Source organism: Lepidochelys kempii, chromosome 3, assembly GCF_965140285.1.
Source record: "Lepidochelys kempii isolate rLepKem1 chromosome 3, rLepKem1.hap1, whole genome shotgun sequence".
Lineage (NCBI taxonomy): Eukaryota > Metazoa > Chordata > Testudines > Cheloniidae > Lepidochelys > Lepidochelys kempii.
The window spans coordinates 150,812,789-150,827,671 of NC_136382.1; the positions used below are offsets into that span (position 1 = coordinate 150,812,789).

General features: G+C 40.2%; 1 protein-coding gene across 2 annotated transcripts in view; it reads left to right on the forward strand.

The window, feature by feature from the left end:
- Window positions 1–1,499: 1,499 nt before the first annotated feature.
- Window positions 1,500–14,883, forward strand: part of ZFAND3 (zinc finger AN1-type containing 3) — a 243,369-nt gene continuing 229,985 nt past the window's right edge. For both annotated transcript variants that reach the window (XM_073338549.1, XM_073338547.1), the window contains exon 1: window positions 1,500–1,669. In XM_073338549.1, the coding sequence (XP_073194650.1) occupies window positions 1,599–1,669 (71 nt within the window). In that variant the 5' untranslated portion in view covers window positions 1,500–1,598. The remainder of the gene's footprint in view (window positions 1,670–14,883) is intronic.

The window sequence follows — 14,883 nt, forward strand, 5'->3', positions numbered from 1 at the left end:
TCACTTTGTAAGACACACTATCTTGAATCTTCTCAACCCTGCTCCCAATAGACAAGCAGGTAATCTTTAATCTTAAGGATGCAATATGCAAAAAACAAAGTCATAAGTATAGACACCACAAATCATTTGTACAGTGCTGCACTCTTTCAGTAGCAAATACTAAATTAATATTTATTTGTTAACAAAAACTTGTGTTCCACTGCAATTGAAAATTAAGAGTTATTTCTCAGAAATATCTGTTGTGGTCTTAGATTTGTATAGGTTTGTTCTTACATCACCTACATTTGGGGGCCAAATTTAATCTGATTCTGTACTTGCAAAGTACAAAAGGTGGAGAGGCTAACCCCTCTGCCAGATTGGTTTAAATATAATTTTCATTTAATTTTAGTCACCTCTGGATGGTTTAGGTGCCTTTTGGCAGAATTTGGGGTATGGAGTGGGGAAAGTTTTGAGGATGACAGATAGTCCAATGCTCCTGTCCGAGGACAATGAAACTCACAGGAGCACGGAGAAAGGAAGGGACCGGGTAGGATCCACACCGTGCGGAACAACGAGTCCCCAGACACACCTCTGGGGTCATTAAACCCTTGCTAAGCAGTGGGGCGTGTTGTGGGGAGGGGGTCTGGGCTGAAGCTGGGGGGGGGAGCGACTCGAGGCAGACAAAGACCCCGGGTCTTGCGGGAAATGGTTCAGGGGATCGATGAGAGTCAGGGTCGGGCACCCCAGGGAGCGAACCGGCCCCAGCATCGCTCGGGCACTGAGCGGGCAGCGGGCACCAGCCCAAGGTCACACACGGGGTGGGGGTGGGGGCGGGGTGTCCGGACGGAGAACCCAGGAGTCCGGGCCCGCAGACCCGCCTCTCAATCACGAGCCCCTCCAGGCGCACGAGGCCCCGGGCGGCGGCGGGGTCTGAGTAGGGGACGCCGGACCCACAGGGGGATGCCGGGGCTGGATTTCACGCCGGGGGAACCTCCCGCGACCAGGCGGCTCCGTTGCCACTTCCGGGTTCCCTCTAATTGCGCATGCGCCACCCGCCAACCCTCACCCCATCTCTCAGGCCGAGGTCCATCTTCCCGGGCCGTACCATCTTGTACATGTGGTGGGAGGGAGGCCTCTCTAGATATTTCTGTTGTCCCCGCTGCCCCTGAACCCTCTGAGGCCGGATGCGACTCGTTAGTCCTGGCTATCGGCGCCCTCAGCAGTTACCGTCTCCTGGCCCTCGCCCCTCCTTTATTCCAACCTCCCCCACCGGAGGACGATGGTGCGGGCCACTCCCACCTGAGCCAGCGGCTGGGCGATACCATCCCGCGCACTACGGGGGGAGGAGCTGGGGGTATTGTTGGGTCAGGGGGTGCGCGCGGCCCGCGGCGAGAGTAGGTTCGTCACAGCCGCCGCTGAGAGGGAGGGGCGCCGCCCGGAGCTCAGTGTCCCCCCAGGCCTCGCCGGGCGCGGCTGCTGCTCCCGTTCCGTCCCCTCCGCTACCGCCGCAGTGGTAGCGCCCGGCTCCAGCTGACCGGCCTGGAATCCCGGCTCCGAGCCCCGGACCCTCCGCTCCTAGCGACCCCCCGCCCCGGCCCCGCCGGAGACTCGGACCTGCCATGGGAGACGCCGGCAGCGAGCGCAGCAAGGCGCCCAGCCTGCCGCCCCGGTGCCCCTGCGGCTTCTGGGGGTGAGTGCGGCCCGGGGAGGGGGCCGAGCGGGCGGGGTGAGGCCCGGGGGAGGAGGCCGGGCCGGGGTCTGGGCTACACCGTGGGGCTGGGCAGGACCAGAGCCGGGCCTGGTGGCTAAGGCCAGGGACGGCAGAGCCGGGTTGGGGCTGGGATTACTGGGCTCCTCTCGGGCCTGTCACGAAGGCTGCACCACCCCCCTTCCCCACCCTAGTCTGGATTGCTTCAGGGCAGGAGCGTGTGGCCCTTGCTGTGCGGGGGTGCTTCCCCTGTCAGAGGGGCCCCTCCCCCAGGCATGTGACTGTATTTGCTGCATCACAGAGGGGGTGGCTGGCTCCTGATTTACAAGTACAAGTGGCTTAGTAGGGGTGGCGACAGTCGTTAAATCATCCCAAAATATCCCATCTGTATTCTCGTTTCAAGGCATTGAATAGCTCTCTGTAGTGGGGTCCCCATCTGTGTGTGTCTGTGGCTTGTATTAGTCATCACATTATTATTATTTAGTCATCCCCATGTGTTACCGCCTCCCCACTCCCCCTCCCCCCCAGCTTTGACACCTTTGTCTGGGCTCCTCCATGGCCTTTAGAAATTGTAGAGAATTTCCTGAAGGGAGCAGCTTCAATGTCTCTCTCTGCCCATCCCTCCAGATGTTCTATTTAGTTGATACTAACACACCTTGTTTCTGAGCCCCCAGGTGGAATAATTGTGACATCAGCAAAGTGCCAGGCAGGCAACTTTCTTGAATTCTTTCAAGAATTTTGGTCTTTCATAGATATGACTAGCATGTAACTTAGGTCCCCTTTCAGTCTGTCCTGCTTTAGGTCTGTAAAGAGCCATATACAGCCATGTATATATGATTAGTAGTACAGAAGGTGTCCTGTTGCCACTTTATAAAACCTTCCCAGCAGGCCTCATGCTAGGGATGGTCCATGTCATCTGCTGGCTAATCCTGTTTTTTAGGGGGAAAAGTCATTCCTCTGTGCTGGAGGAAAAAAACATAACTGCCCATTTGATTCTTCTTTCACTTTCTGGGCCATGCCTGGTAATGATGTTTCCATTATTGGTTTTTAGCAGATATATTGTGGCATATGGAATGTGCTGGCTGAGACATGAACAAAAAGTGTCTTTAATATGTGTGGTGAAAATGTAGGTCCCTAAAGTTCTTATTTATGGAGTGTTCAAAGGATATGTAAATGGTAGAATTGTGGGAGTCCACCTGAGACTTATACCTGTCTATGACTGTACCTTCTTGGGATTTATATAATACAATTTAAGGTACTTTGGAGGAGCGGAGGGACGCATATTAAGAGTGATTTAGAACGGTCACTATTCAATAGGCTACATTTGATGATTTTATTGGAATGGCAGAATTCTAAATTAAATCCCATTTGTGAGTTATGATACAAGTCTGAACTTTGACAAATATGATGATTCCATTGGGAGTGAATCTACAAGGCATATTGTAAATATACAGTAAATTGTTACTTTATTTTTGATTTACTAGGCCCCTGTATTCATGCCTCATGTTTTCTATAACATGACTGAAAAAGAGTTGCTACTATTTCCATTATGATGTGCTGGCTTCTGTGATCAGTGATGAAGTACAAAGGCACTGAAGGAGTTATGAAAACTTCAGCTCACAGCTCTTTTCATGCTGAACTTTGTATTGAGTTCAGTGTCCTGTGTTTGTGACATCAGTGTATTGTCATGAAAAAAATCTGGTGCCTCAAATGGTGCAATGAAGCTATGAAGAAAATGGCCCTTTAAAGATGCTGCCTATATATTGATGGATATTTCTCCCCATCACACAAACACCCATCACAATTGGGACTAATTTCCCCCCTTTTGAAGGGATGTCGTTCCAGCAGTTATTCCTCCAAGGTAGGGTTGAAATACTTTGGCAGTGGAACGGTATGGAAAAGTTCCCCTTCTCTACCTGTTGTGTTGATAAACAGGGCTTCAGTTTCTCGTTCTGTCAATCTGGCACCTTTCCAGAACACAAATATACTTTATCAGAAGGAAGAGAAAAGAAAAGAGAAAGATTGTTTTATCAGAGGCTCAGACTTTTCCTCATTGAGTTATCAGAGGCTGACATTGTTAAGCGTCCTGTAGAGTGGTTGGCTTGTGTACATGTGTAGTTCTGATCTCTGAAGACACACTTGTCCTCGTTTTCTTTGTCCTTGTTTACACTAGAAATGTTTTGCTGGTAGAGCTGTACTGCTGTAGCTATGCTGGCAAGTCCTCCTAGTGGAAATGCAGCTTATCACCAGCCTTGGGAGGAATCTTGATCCTTGTACTAGTGGACAGGCAGTAAGTGGTGCACATCTCACTCTTCTCTCAGAATCCTTTGGCTGTTCAGTGTTCCCCACTAGTCTAATGATCAAGATTTCTCTCAAGGCTGCCCTTGATCCTGAATCACACTTGTGGTAGAACAATGTATGCTAAGCCAATGGGCTAGTCTGGACTCCAGGAAGTTGGTCTTGGCTAAATTTGAAAAGGTTGTAATTATTTTCATGTGGTAAAACATAAAAGTTCTGTGTAATGTTTAGTACTAGCTTTTGCCTAAAGTGAATATTCTCTACAGTAATCCACAAACATTTGGCATGGTAAGAAAAATGTGTGAAAAGGAGCATTACAAATACGGTAGGCCTTTCATGTAAAAATACTTGCTGTTGATCCTAACACTCAAATCTGTCTTTAGGTGAACTACAATGTCAGGAGTTCAGGAAACACACATTTTAAAAAGTGATGTACAAGGGGCGGGGGGGGGGGGGCGGGGTGAGGAGGAGGGAGGATTCCATATTTTGTTGCTGATTTCTGATGCATAAAAGTCTGAAAAGTTTAAAAAACTTTTGCTTGTTTTTATATTAGAAATTTAGGTTCTGTTTAGGCTGGAAGACTCTGTGTTTACTGGACGTTTACTAGAAAACTAGTAAAATGGTGATGATACAAGAGACTGCAAACTGAACAACTGAGAGGGGAAGGGATTTTTTGTCAGACTATATGTAAAACTTTCTTTAAACATCTATTTAAGGTCAATGATTAACAAAGATTAACATGTATAATTGAAGTTAAAGCTCACAATAACAAGCCCTGAAAGCTCCCAGAGGCCTTCTAGCAAGACCTTGACATTCCTTTTTTCTAAGGGGGAAAAACAAAAAATACCTTTCAATTATTCTTTATGCATCATTTAAAAAAAAAAAAAAAAAAGGAACAATCCCTTTAAATCCTTAGGTCAAGTGGAGCATTGGGTTGAACATTACATTTTAATGAATCATTTCAGGTATCCAAACAGACAGCCTAAATCTGCAAACCTAGTCTATAATAATCATTTAGAACTTCATTTACAAAAGAATTTATGCTTCCAATATCTTCGAAATACTTTCACTATTCTTTCCTTCCATTATTATAGCATGTCATAAGCTTTGTTGAGTTTCAGGCAGTGTGAGCATTGCAACATACATTTGGGGTTTCAGTTGTACTGGATTTACGTTCTTTCAGTTTCTTTTTGGAATCACAGACTGCAGGTTGCATTGGTGGTTTTCTTTTAGAGCTGCAGATTTCACAAACATATATCTTATGCCATACGTACTCCAATCAAGCCATCTTTCTTGGTACCTAGAGCTGTTTTGCTCAAATTTAGGACCCAATCCTGTTATGGATATCCTGTGGGCAGATTCCAATTGATTTTGGAAGGGCTTTCTCTACACAAGGACAGGAATCCATTTGTGCAGAGCTCATTGCAGAACTGGGACCTTTGTAAGTAAGCAGTCATATGCATGGGTTAATATTACAAGCTGAAATACCAGTTGGACTTATAGGAGTTGATTGTGGGGAAGGGAGACGTCAAAGAAATAACTTGACAACTTTATTTGTGCTCTAGTGAATATTTTTATTTCCTTTAAAGCCCATACCAACATTGTAGGCAATGCCTTAGAACCAGAAAAGAAGGAAATATGTTAATAAACATAAAACAAATGAATTCCATTCTCAAAATGGTGGCTGCTAGCAGGAAGTTGATTAAAAACACAGTATGATTAGTTTGATTCCCATCTTATTTCTGGCAACTTATAAGGTACTGTACTCTGCCAAAGCTGATGGCAATACTGCTTTGAGAACAGGCCAGCAGGGGTTTGGTAGGATGTTACCACTTATCCTGCCTCTCACTGACACTGTCTCCATCCTATACATGATGACACATTCAGCCCCAAGCTTTCTAGTGTCCTGGGACAATCCAGAGCTTACTTCTGAATTTGAATTTTCTAGTTGTTAGTACATTACCATGCTGCTGTCACATTAACCTGGCCCTTTTGTGATTGTCTAATATAGTATGAAGCAGTTGATCAACAGAATATAAATTTCAGTTACATGATTAATTTCTGACTATGGATCACTGAAGCATTCCTTTTTTCTAATCAAATAAGTTGTTTCTTTTTTTTTAAATAAAGAAAGTCCTTTGATTTTCACAAAGCTCTCTCTGGGCACTGGTTAACTTGGAGATTGAAGCTTTTTTTTTTTCCTCTCCAAGGACCCTGGGTGATCTTTTTAAAAATCACTTCCTAATTTCCGGAGTCCACACCTGTCCCCATTCTTACCTAACTAAAGGTGCCTTTGTAAGCTTCACTTTGTTTTGTACCGGAACACCACATCATTGCCACCTAAACCAGGCTTGAATAGACAGTAGTAGAAATATACACGTTTCTGTGAAAATGCTTTTCCACTGCGACGAAGGTGGTGCAATGGATTAGTGGTGCCTTTCCTATCTGGAACCTCAAGTTCTGGAGCAAGCCATTAGAGAATGAATTGTTGATTTGTTCTAGTTCACATCAGAACTACCATACAGCTTGTTACAATTTGTGTTGACTGGAGTCTTCAGTGAAGACTGGTCTAGAATGGCAGTGAATACTGTAGGTCGAAGTTGAGGTGCATTGGAGTAACTGTGGGTTGATGGTGATGCTGTGGATCAGAATTGAGGAGCATTGACATAGCTGTGGTAAGGAAGCCTACTTTAGGTCTAGCTCTAACCAAAACTGTTATTTCCTCACACTAAATAGGGTGAATTGATTTAAATCCATAGTAAAACATAAAAAAGCTTAAAAATCACTGCCTTTAATCACTGTTGATTTTTTTTTTACTTAAGTGAAAACTCATTTTCCAATAGGAGAGCCAAAACATAAGCTGTCTCCTTTCTTTAAAAATTATTTTATTACAAAGGTTTATGGGGTACCTACCTATCAGGGGGCACTTTACAAGGCTTAAACTGAGTAATTAACATGTCTTGAGTTAGTGGTTAGGATCTGATTTTGTGAGTGTGTGTGTATCTGTGTGACAAATACTTGAATGTAATATTTCTGGCTTACTAGGTATTAATTCATTAACACTGATCTCTTAGTATCTTCACACGAGTGTTTCAAAGTACTTTATAAATAAGGCTTTACAACAGTTGCTGTAAGCTAGATATTCTCTTCTGTTCTTTGATTTCCGTCCATTTGCTCAGCAGCAATGATGGTGCTGAATTAAGTCTTTCCACCACTTTCTGTCTTGCACCAGCTTAATGGCTTTGTAATTAGGTATTATATTGAAATGGAGGAAGCCTGTAAGAGAATGGGTTGATCCACTGGACTACCAGCAAGTAAAGAGAGTAATTAAGGATGATAAAGACACTTTAGAGAAACTAAAATTCTTTGCATCAGTTTTCATCATAGAGGATATTGAAGATGATCAGAGACATGGGAATTTTTCAATATGGGGGGAAAATGAAACAGTCTGGGATTCTTTTATCATGTTCTCCCTTTGAACTAGAGTTTATATAAAATAATGACTAATATAGAGCAAGTAAGTCAGATGCAAGGGACATCCACTTAAATTGAAAGATAGTAAATTTAAAATTGATAAAAGTAGATACTTTTGAATACAGCACACAACCTGTGGAATTCTTGCCACAAGGTATCAATTTCAGGACTGGAGCTAAACTATTTCAAAAGTACGTTTGTTGCTGAAGTTGAACCATTGAAATGGAAATTGCTGGCCTATCACATAGAGCCATATTTTGTTGAAGTAGTAAACCAGCTTTCTCTACAGAAATCTCTTCTCTGTGGATATAGGAAATAACTTCTTCATTTGGACCAATGAGTTCAAAATTGGAGAAACAAAAATGAGAGTAGACAAAGCAAAAAGATTGAATTTGCTGTTCTAAAAAATGAACAAAAACCAGATGGCATATGAAAATATCTGGTTTAAGAAAACCCATTGGTATGCTTGCTGAACTAGAGATCTGTTCATCTCTCCAGTTAAGCCAGGGGGTGAAAAATCTAGTCACCTAAACCATGAATTTCTCCATAATACAAGCTTTCATATAGAAAAAATTGTTGCAAAGATAACCTTCTGAATGTAAACTGACAAGGAGCAAGTCATTTTCACTCTACTAGTTGGTGAAGCTTGGAGCAGTTTGGGAGCACTAGAGTCATTTTGTCCTAGACCACCTACGGTCTTTCTTATTAGCTTCTGAATGGTATGTGTCTGGTATTTTTTCAAACTGTGGTAAGCTGAAAGTATTGTGACTTGAATAATGCTAACATTTGCTCCATAGTGAGAACTACAAAATGTTTCTTTGGTTTTATACTGTTTAATAACATAGACTATATTACTGTATAATATGTGTCACTCAAGAACCTGACACTGGTTTAGTGCTGTAGATATGTCACGCTTTACATATTGAGTCAATTGACTTAATTGGAGGTATTTTTCAGTTCATTTTAAACTATTGTAACATCTTATAATGAACATAGTCCATGAGACAAAGGGTTGTCAATGTACATCTCAGTTTTAAGGAAGCATAACTTTCATAATTAAAAGGGATATTTCAGTTTGTCTTCACGCTGACACCAAACTCTCACAAATGTTTATAAAAACTGTTCTGAACATGGAGCTCAAAGGATTCTAATACTACATCCTTCAAGTAATGAAAAGTGGAGGCTTAAAAGCTAATTTTGCCTTCAGAGTCATGTCATCCTTTTGACTAAGGAAGGAGTTGGCCATAGAACACACAGGTTCCGCTAGTGTCATGAAATGAGTTGGTTACATATTTTCATTGAGGAGCTTGGTTTTGATTTGAATATTTTGATTGACTTGGCATGGAAATTTCTCTCAGATTTGAGAATGGCTTCGAAATTAGATTACTTTATCTATAAATAAATGCAAGTCTCTTTTGGCAGCACATAAGTGCATATATCAGAGATGGATCCTTTTTTCTGTTTATAATCTGAGCCTGAAGCTGAGGAATGATTGTCTCCTCTCCTCTCAAATTAACATTTTTTGAAGATGGATTAGTTAACTGTAAAATAAGTACACTGGTGTACATATCCTGCAGATGTCTTAGGAGAATGGCATGCAGTGAATATATGTATATGTGTATATGTATATATTCTATAATGTTGATTGTGATCGTGTGATGAGATCCTCTTTTGGGCCTCAGAAGGAAGCCATGTGTTCAGATAATCTGGGGACAAGTGAACTCGTCTGATTTGTTGCCCCTCCCCCCGCCCTTTTCTTTCTCTCTCTTTTTTTTTTTTAAAGAGAAAATGGCACCCCTCCCACTTGTCTTACTCAAATGACTAAGAGGATATTTTTTTTCCTGTCAATACAGGTTGGACAGGGGTTACTGAAAAAGAGCGCTCTTACAATTTTTAGAAGAAATTGTAAATGGGACGTGTGATTGTGGGGTTACAGTTGGCTTCTCCAGATGCGAAACATTCTAAAAGGTCCAGGTCTGAGTATTTCCTGATCTGTTATTTACAAAACAAAATGACCTGCAGGGGCCTGAGAGAATATGTGGGCAAATGTAGCTGGAGACATTGCCAGTGACAAATGCAAAATGATTCTGAAAATGAAGCCTCTGTGTGGATGACTAGCACCTTATGATTTCAGGTACAGGTTTGTCTAGGTGCCAGAGCTGACAGTGATATCCAGTAGAACTTGCATAGTGTCTGTAGACTCATGCAAAAACAGCCAACTGCTACTTCAGATTTTAAAGAGATACCATCATATTAAAAAAATCATATGGCCAGATCCTGCATTCATTGAAGTCATTGGGAATCATAGGTACACAGGAAATGTAGGATTAGTCCCATATATTGTAAACAGTTCTTTAGCTGTGTTACAAATTGTGCCTTAAATGAAGAGTTTTCAAATGTTCGTAGCAGGGAATGCTATCATAATGGAGAGCTTGACTCAGATGCTTCCTCTTCCATTCACAATTGTGTGTACCACCATCGCTTTTCTCACTGGCAATTGAATAACATCCCTGTGGCAACTACAGCACCTGTGAACATGGAAGAGTATGTTAGAAAAGTATTTAATTATTTTTTAGTTCCAGCAAGTATTCCCTGGGCTCCTGGGGTTCTGACAGCCCACAGTTTGGGAACCCCACTGCCTTAGGTGGTTAAAACAGAATCGTAAGCATCCTGTTCACTTTTCGCTATTTATCATGCTCACTTCTTGCATTCTCAACTTGAACACTGAAGATGAATGCAGGCAGTTAGGTTTCAAGTTCAGTGCTGTAGTGTTTGGATTGTAACCACTTCAGGGAAATATTTATTTGTTTTAAAAAGACTGTTTTTATTGGCATTTAAATAATTTTGAAAACATTTCTGTTGGACATAGGTTTTATAAAAAATGTTATTTTTACAATGTTACAAATGTTATCTTGTTTTTACAAAAAATGTATTTTGCCCAATTTGAATGGCTCTAAATAAATAAATAAGGATGATAAACACTTGTTCTATGCAGACTTTTCTGTAGAGAATAAATTGTACACGTGTTCATGCGTGCATACTGTTTTTTCTAAAGCAGTTTTAAAAAGCAACCAGGCAAACTGATAAAAAGGGCAGGGAGCATTGTTTGATGACTTTAGTAAGAAAGAAAAGGAGTACTTGTGGCACCTTAGCGACTAACCAATTTATTTGAGCATAAGCTTTTGTGAGCTATAGCTCACGAAATCCGATGTAGCTCACGAAAGCTTATGCTCAAATAAATATGTTAGTCTCTAAGGTGCCACAAGTCCTCCTTTTCTTTTTGCGAATACAGACTAACACGGCTGTTACTCTGAAACCTTTAGTAAGAAACTGATGGAACTGAATTCCATTCCCAGCTTTTAAACAGACATAGTCTGTGACCTTGGATGAGCTGCTTAACGTCTGTGCCTTGGTTTCGTCCCTTTAAAATGAGTGTGTTTATCTATCATGCCACTAATGTTTGTAAAGCACTTTGAGATCCCTGAATGAAAATTGCTATATCAGTTCGAAGTATCTTTTTTTAAAAAAAAAAGAAATAAGCAGTACTAGAGTGAGAGCAGTTAGGAAAATACAGAATAGCTCTTTATCATAGAGAATCCAAAGTCCTGTCTCATTGGCTTAAACACTAAAACAAGGTCTGCTTTCACAATATGCACATATTACAGAGATTGGCCTTGTCACCATGACGGCAGTGTTTTGATCTCTAATTATATGTTGTTTGTGAAAGATGTCTCAGAGTAAGTTACATATGTATTTTTAAAGTATGCAAAGCTGTCTCACTTACAGAGGAATCCCACAGTATTTGAAATTGTATGGTTATCCTAGCTGTTGATTAGATACTATTTTGGTGCAAGATGTCATCAATATCATGCAGTCTAGCTTGTTGGAGAATCAATTATATGTCTTTGAAAGTGGTGGTGGTGTTGTTTTTTACTTAACAAAAATCAATTGCAGGTCATTGAAACACATTTTTAGCTTGAGAAAGGAGCTTAGGCCTGATATTGCTGATAACAGCTTGCAGGAGCAGGTGTTGATTTTAATGTTAGACAAAGTAATACTTCTTATTTTATAAATGTGCTGGCATTACTTTTTAGTGTGCATCAAGAATGAAGGAAGTGTTAAAATATAGCAATGACAAAATTAGTTCACTGGGTTTTTAGGAGAACAGTTTTTGGGTTTTTTTTTGTTTTTCTTTTTAACACAGAAGATCTTAGTACAGATTTGGCCCATCCTAGAGAACTTCATCCAATCTTTACATCTGGGATGCTAAGTAATTAAAAAAAAATAATAATAATAATTCCCCCCCTTATCCCACTCAGTGCTGGCTGGCTATTGGAGAATACAGTTTCTAAAGCTGGACTCAGTGTGTGTTAACACACTTGTTGATATATTAATGACTTTTGGTTTTTAGCTCTATCGATAGTATTTTAACAATGATTGGTACCAGAAAAGAATTTTCTGATTTTAGTTTGGTACAGCTTTGATAGAGTATTCATCAGTTTTACATCCAATGGTTTCCTTTTTAGAATTGATCTTGAGTCCATGCTACCTTGAAAGAGCAAGAGCCTTTTTGAGCCCCTCCTATAAAAAGTTTGCTCCAATATCAGTGTTGAGGATCCTGTGTCAATCTTTGTTGTTCAAATTTTGTATAGGAAAATCTGGTGCTGGAAAAGTCTTGACACTTATTCAGTCTCCTTAAAGTTTAGAAGACTGAAAAACTGCTCATTGCTTGGGGTTCCTGAAATCTTTCTCAAACATGGAATGAGTAGTTGGTTTTGGTATAATTAATGCAGGGCACTTACGATGGATCAAAATATGCTTAGTAGTCTCCCTATATGCTAACTTGTCATTTTTGAACGTTGTGTAGAAAGCAATTTATAATCACATTTGAAATCTTCCAGTATTTTTGCTGAATAGTGGGGCTCTGCATTTAATACTGATGTACAAAATAAATGAAATTGCCTTAGAAATAATTCAGTTAATTTGATGAAGGTTGATTCCTTTTTAGTTTGCAAAATAACTTTCCAAACCTCATAACTGCCTGTGGTAGGAAGATGGAATATTTTTAATGCTTGTAATTTTTCTCTTACGTTTTCTGATAGCATGCACCTCTGTTTATTTAGATGGATATTAGATGTAGGAAGTGTGCCATTTAATGCTTGCTAAACAATTCATTTGTTTCTCTGGCAAGTAGCTTCTATTGGTTGAGTAGCTGTTTCTTTTTTTTAAATTTTCAACCTGTGTACTACACCCACAAGTAATTTAGTAATTCCTTCCCTAATGACCAGGTAACTGGTGGTTCTACTAAAAATGGCCTGGGGCCTGGAGGAAGGACGCTCTTCTTCCTTTCTCTGGGCAACACTTTGACTTTAGTGTTGGGTACTTTGCTGATATAGCAGCAGATTTTTTTTTTTTCTTAAAGAAAATGGAATTCAAGAAATAAATATTAGATCTCACCTGGGAGTAAAATCAAAGACCAGTAGAAATGTTTCCATTACTTTTAAAATACCAAAAGAAATAGGAGAGACAGGTAATAGGTAAGGTAATATCTTATATATCCGGGCACCAACATGGTTACAACACCACAGCAAACAGAAATAATCTCTGAGCAGTATTGTGGTACTATATGAGAAGCTGAAGGGGAAATTGACTAGTCTCTCTTCTTCATCACTCAACTTGAATAGTGAAAGTAAATAGCATAGTGAAAAGTAAACACTATTAATATAATTATTTCACTTTTAATAATTGGTTTCAGAGTAGCAGCCGTGTTAGTCTGTATTCACAAAAAGAAAAGGAGTACTGGTGGCACCTTAGAGACTAAACAATTTAACTCCTTTGCTTTTTACTTTTAATAATGTGTCCCTTATTCTTATGATCCTGAAATCACCTGGGCTTCTCACCTGAGCAAAGTTACTCACATGCATAAGGGTTTGTAGCATTGGGCCCTATGACACTGTGTGTGTCCTGGCTTTGATTTCTGTGACTTAGTATTGGTCTGTCTCCCTGGTCAGCCCACTACTGAGCAAGACTACCCTGTGATTTTTCTTATTCAAATTTGGCTCTATCTGCTAGTGGAGTCTGGGTTCTTACATAGTTTTAATCACTTCTTACAATTATTTTGACCTCATTTCTTACAACAAACCAATTAATATTTTTTTAAAAAGGAATATTAATGACATCCTATTTAAATTAAGTTGTGACTCAAAGCATATTTTGTCTTGGAGAAAAAACTACCCTTAGATGACCCTTATTTCAAGGTGACTTATCCTGACCTGTGCCTTTAAAGTTTCCACAGCAACACAGCAGAAACAGCAATTGACAAACCTAAATATATGCAGTGTTTGAGTTAATTTTGCTATGGGAAGCTTAACCTTTGAATTTCTTAAGTAGTATAAAGTTCACGTCTCAATCTTAATGTTGCATTAGCATAGCTTTTTACTGCATTTGTGATGGTGTCAGGAGGTAGGTCTGACTGCAGTCTGACAAGGTGCGAATGAAATTTTAACAAGCCCTTTGCTATTTTGATGCTTTCCTTCCTCACTGCTTGTTTTGTATGTGCTCTGGACTTGTGAACATCTAGACCATGTACACTTCTGTAAGCCATATACTGTTTAAACAAAGCATTGAGTGGGGAGAGAAAATGAAGAACTGAGCTTGTTTCCTTTTCAGGTTTTTGGGTCACTTGACTTGGGACCTGACTAAATATACACAGTCAGGTGACCACCTTTATATTATAGCTATATAACATGTTGAGCCTGATTACTTCTGTGTGAGTTTAGATAGTATTCTGCAATGAGGTATATTAAGATTTGCTTTTGAAATAGTGCAGTAATTGGAAACCTAAACTGGACAGAATTAGGCCAGATGAAGGCTTTAGGTATTTGCAGTGGGTGCTTTAAATCTGTTGCTGCCTGACAGGCAGAGACTAGTGGATTTTATTATAATTTTCAACTTTATTTTTCAGAATTTTCAGCTCAAGTAGCTGAAACGTCATTAAATTCTTGAAGCTGCTGATGCTGGAAATTGATTTGGTTACCTTACTGGTACAGAGGTTTCTTTTTAATGCCGTCACCTCAGTTTGCTGATTTGCTAATCAGTTTCTGGCTTTGGTTAAAATACCATTGATGTAGGCTTTAACTTAGGATATATAACTGGAGTTCAGCTGTAACTAGCTTTTATAACTGAAAATAGTTAGAAGATTTTGCAAGTTATGGAGAACCTCAATTTCTTTATAATTACTGATCAAGGATCATCATTGCAAAAAAGAAATGGCCTGTATGCAGTCTGTCATTGTTTAGATTGATCGTGTGCAATTGAGGGTCGTTATAATAATAATACATAAGAATGTTAATGTACAATGATCAATTTTCAGGAAGAAAACATCCATGTTTGTAAGAAGTTTCTGCAGTTGAGACCTAGTTTTG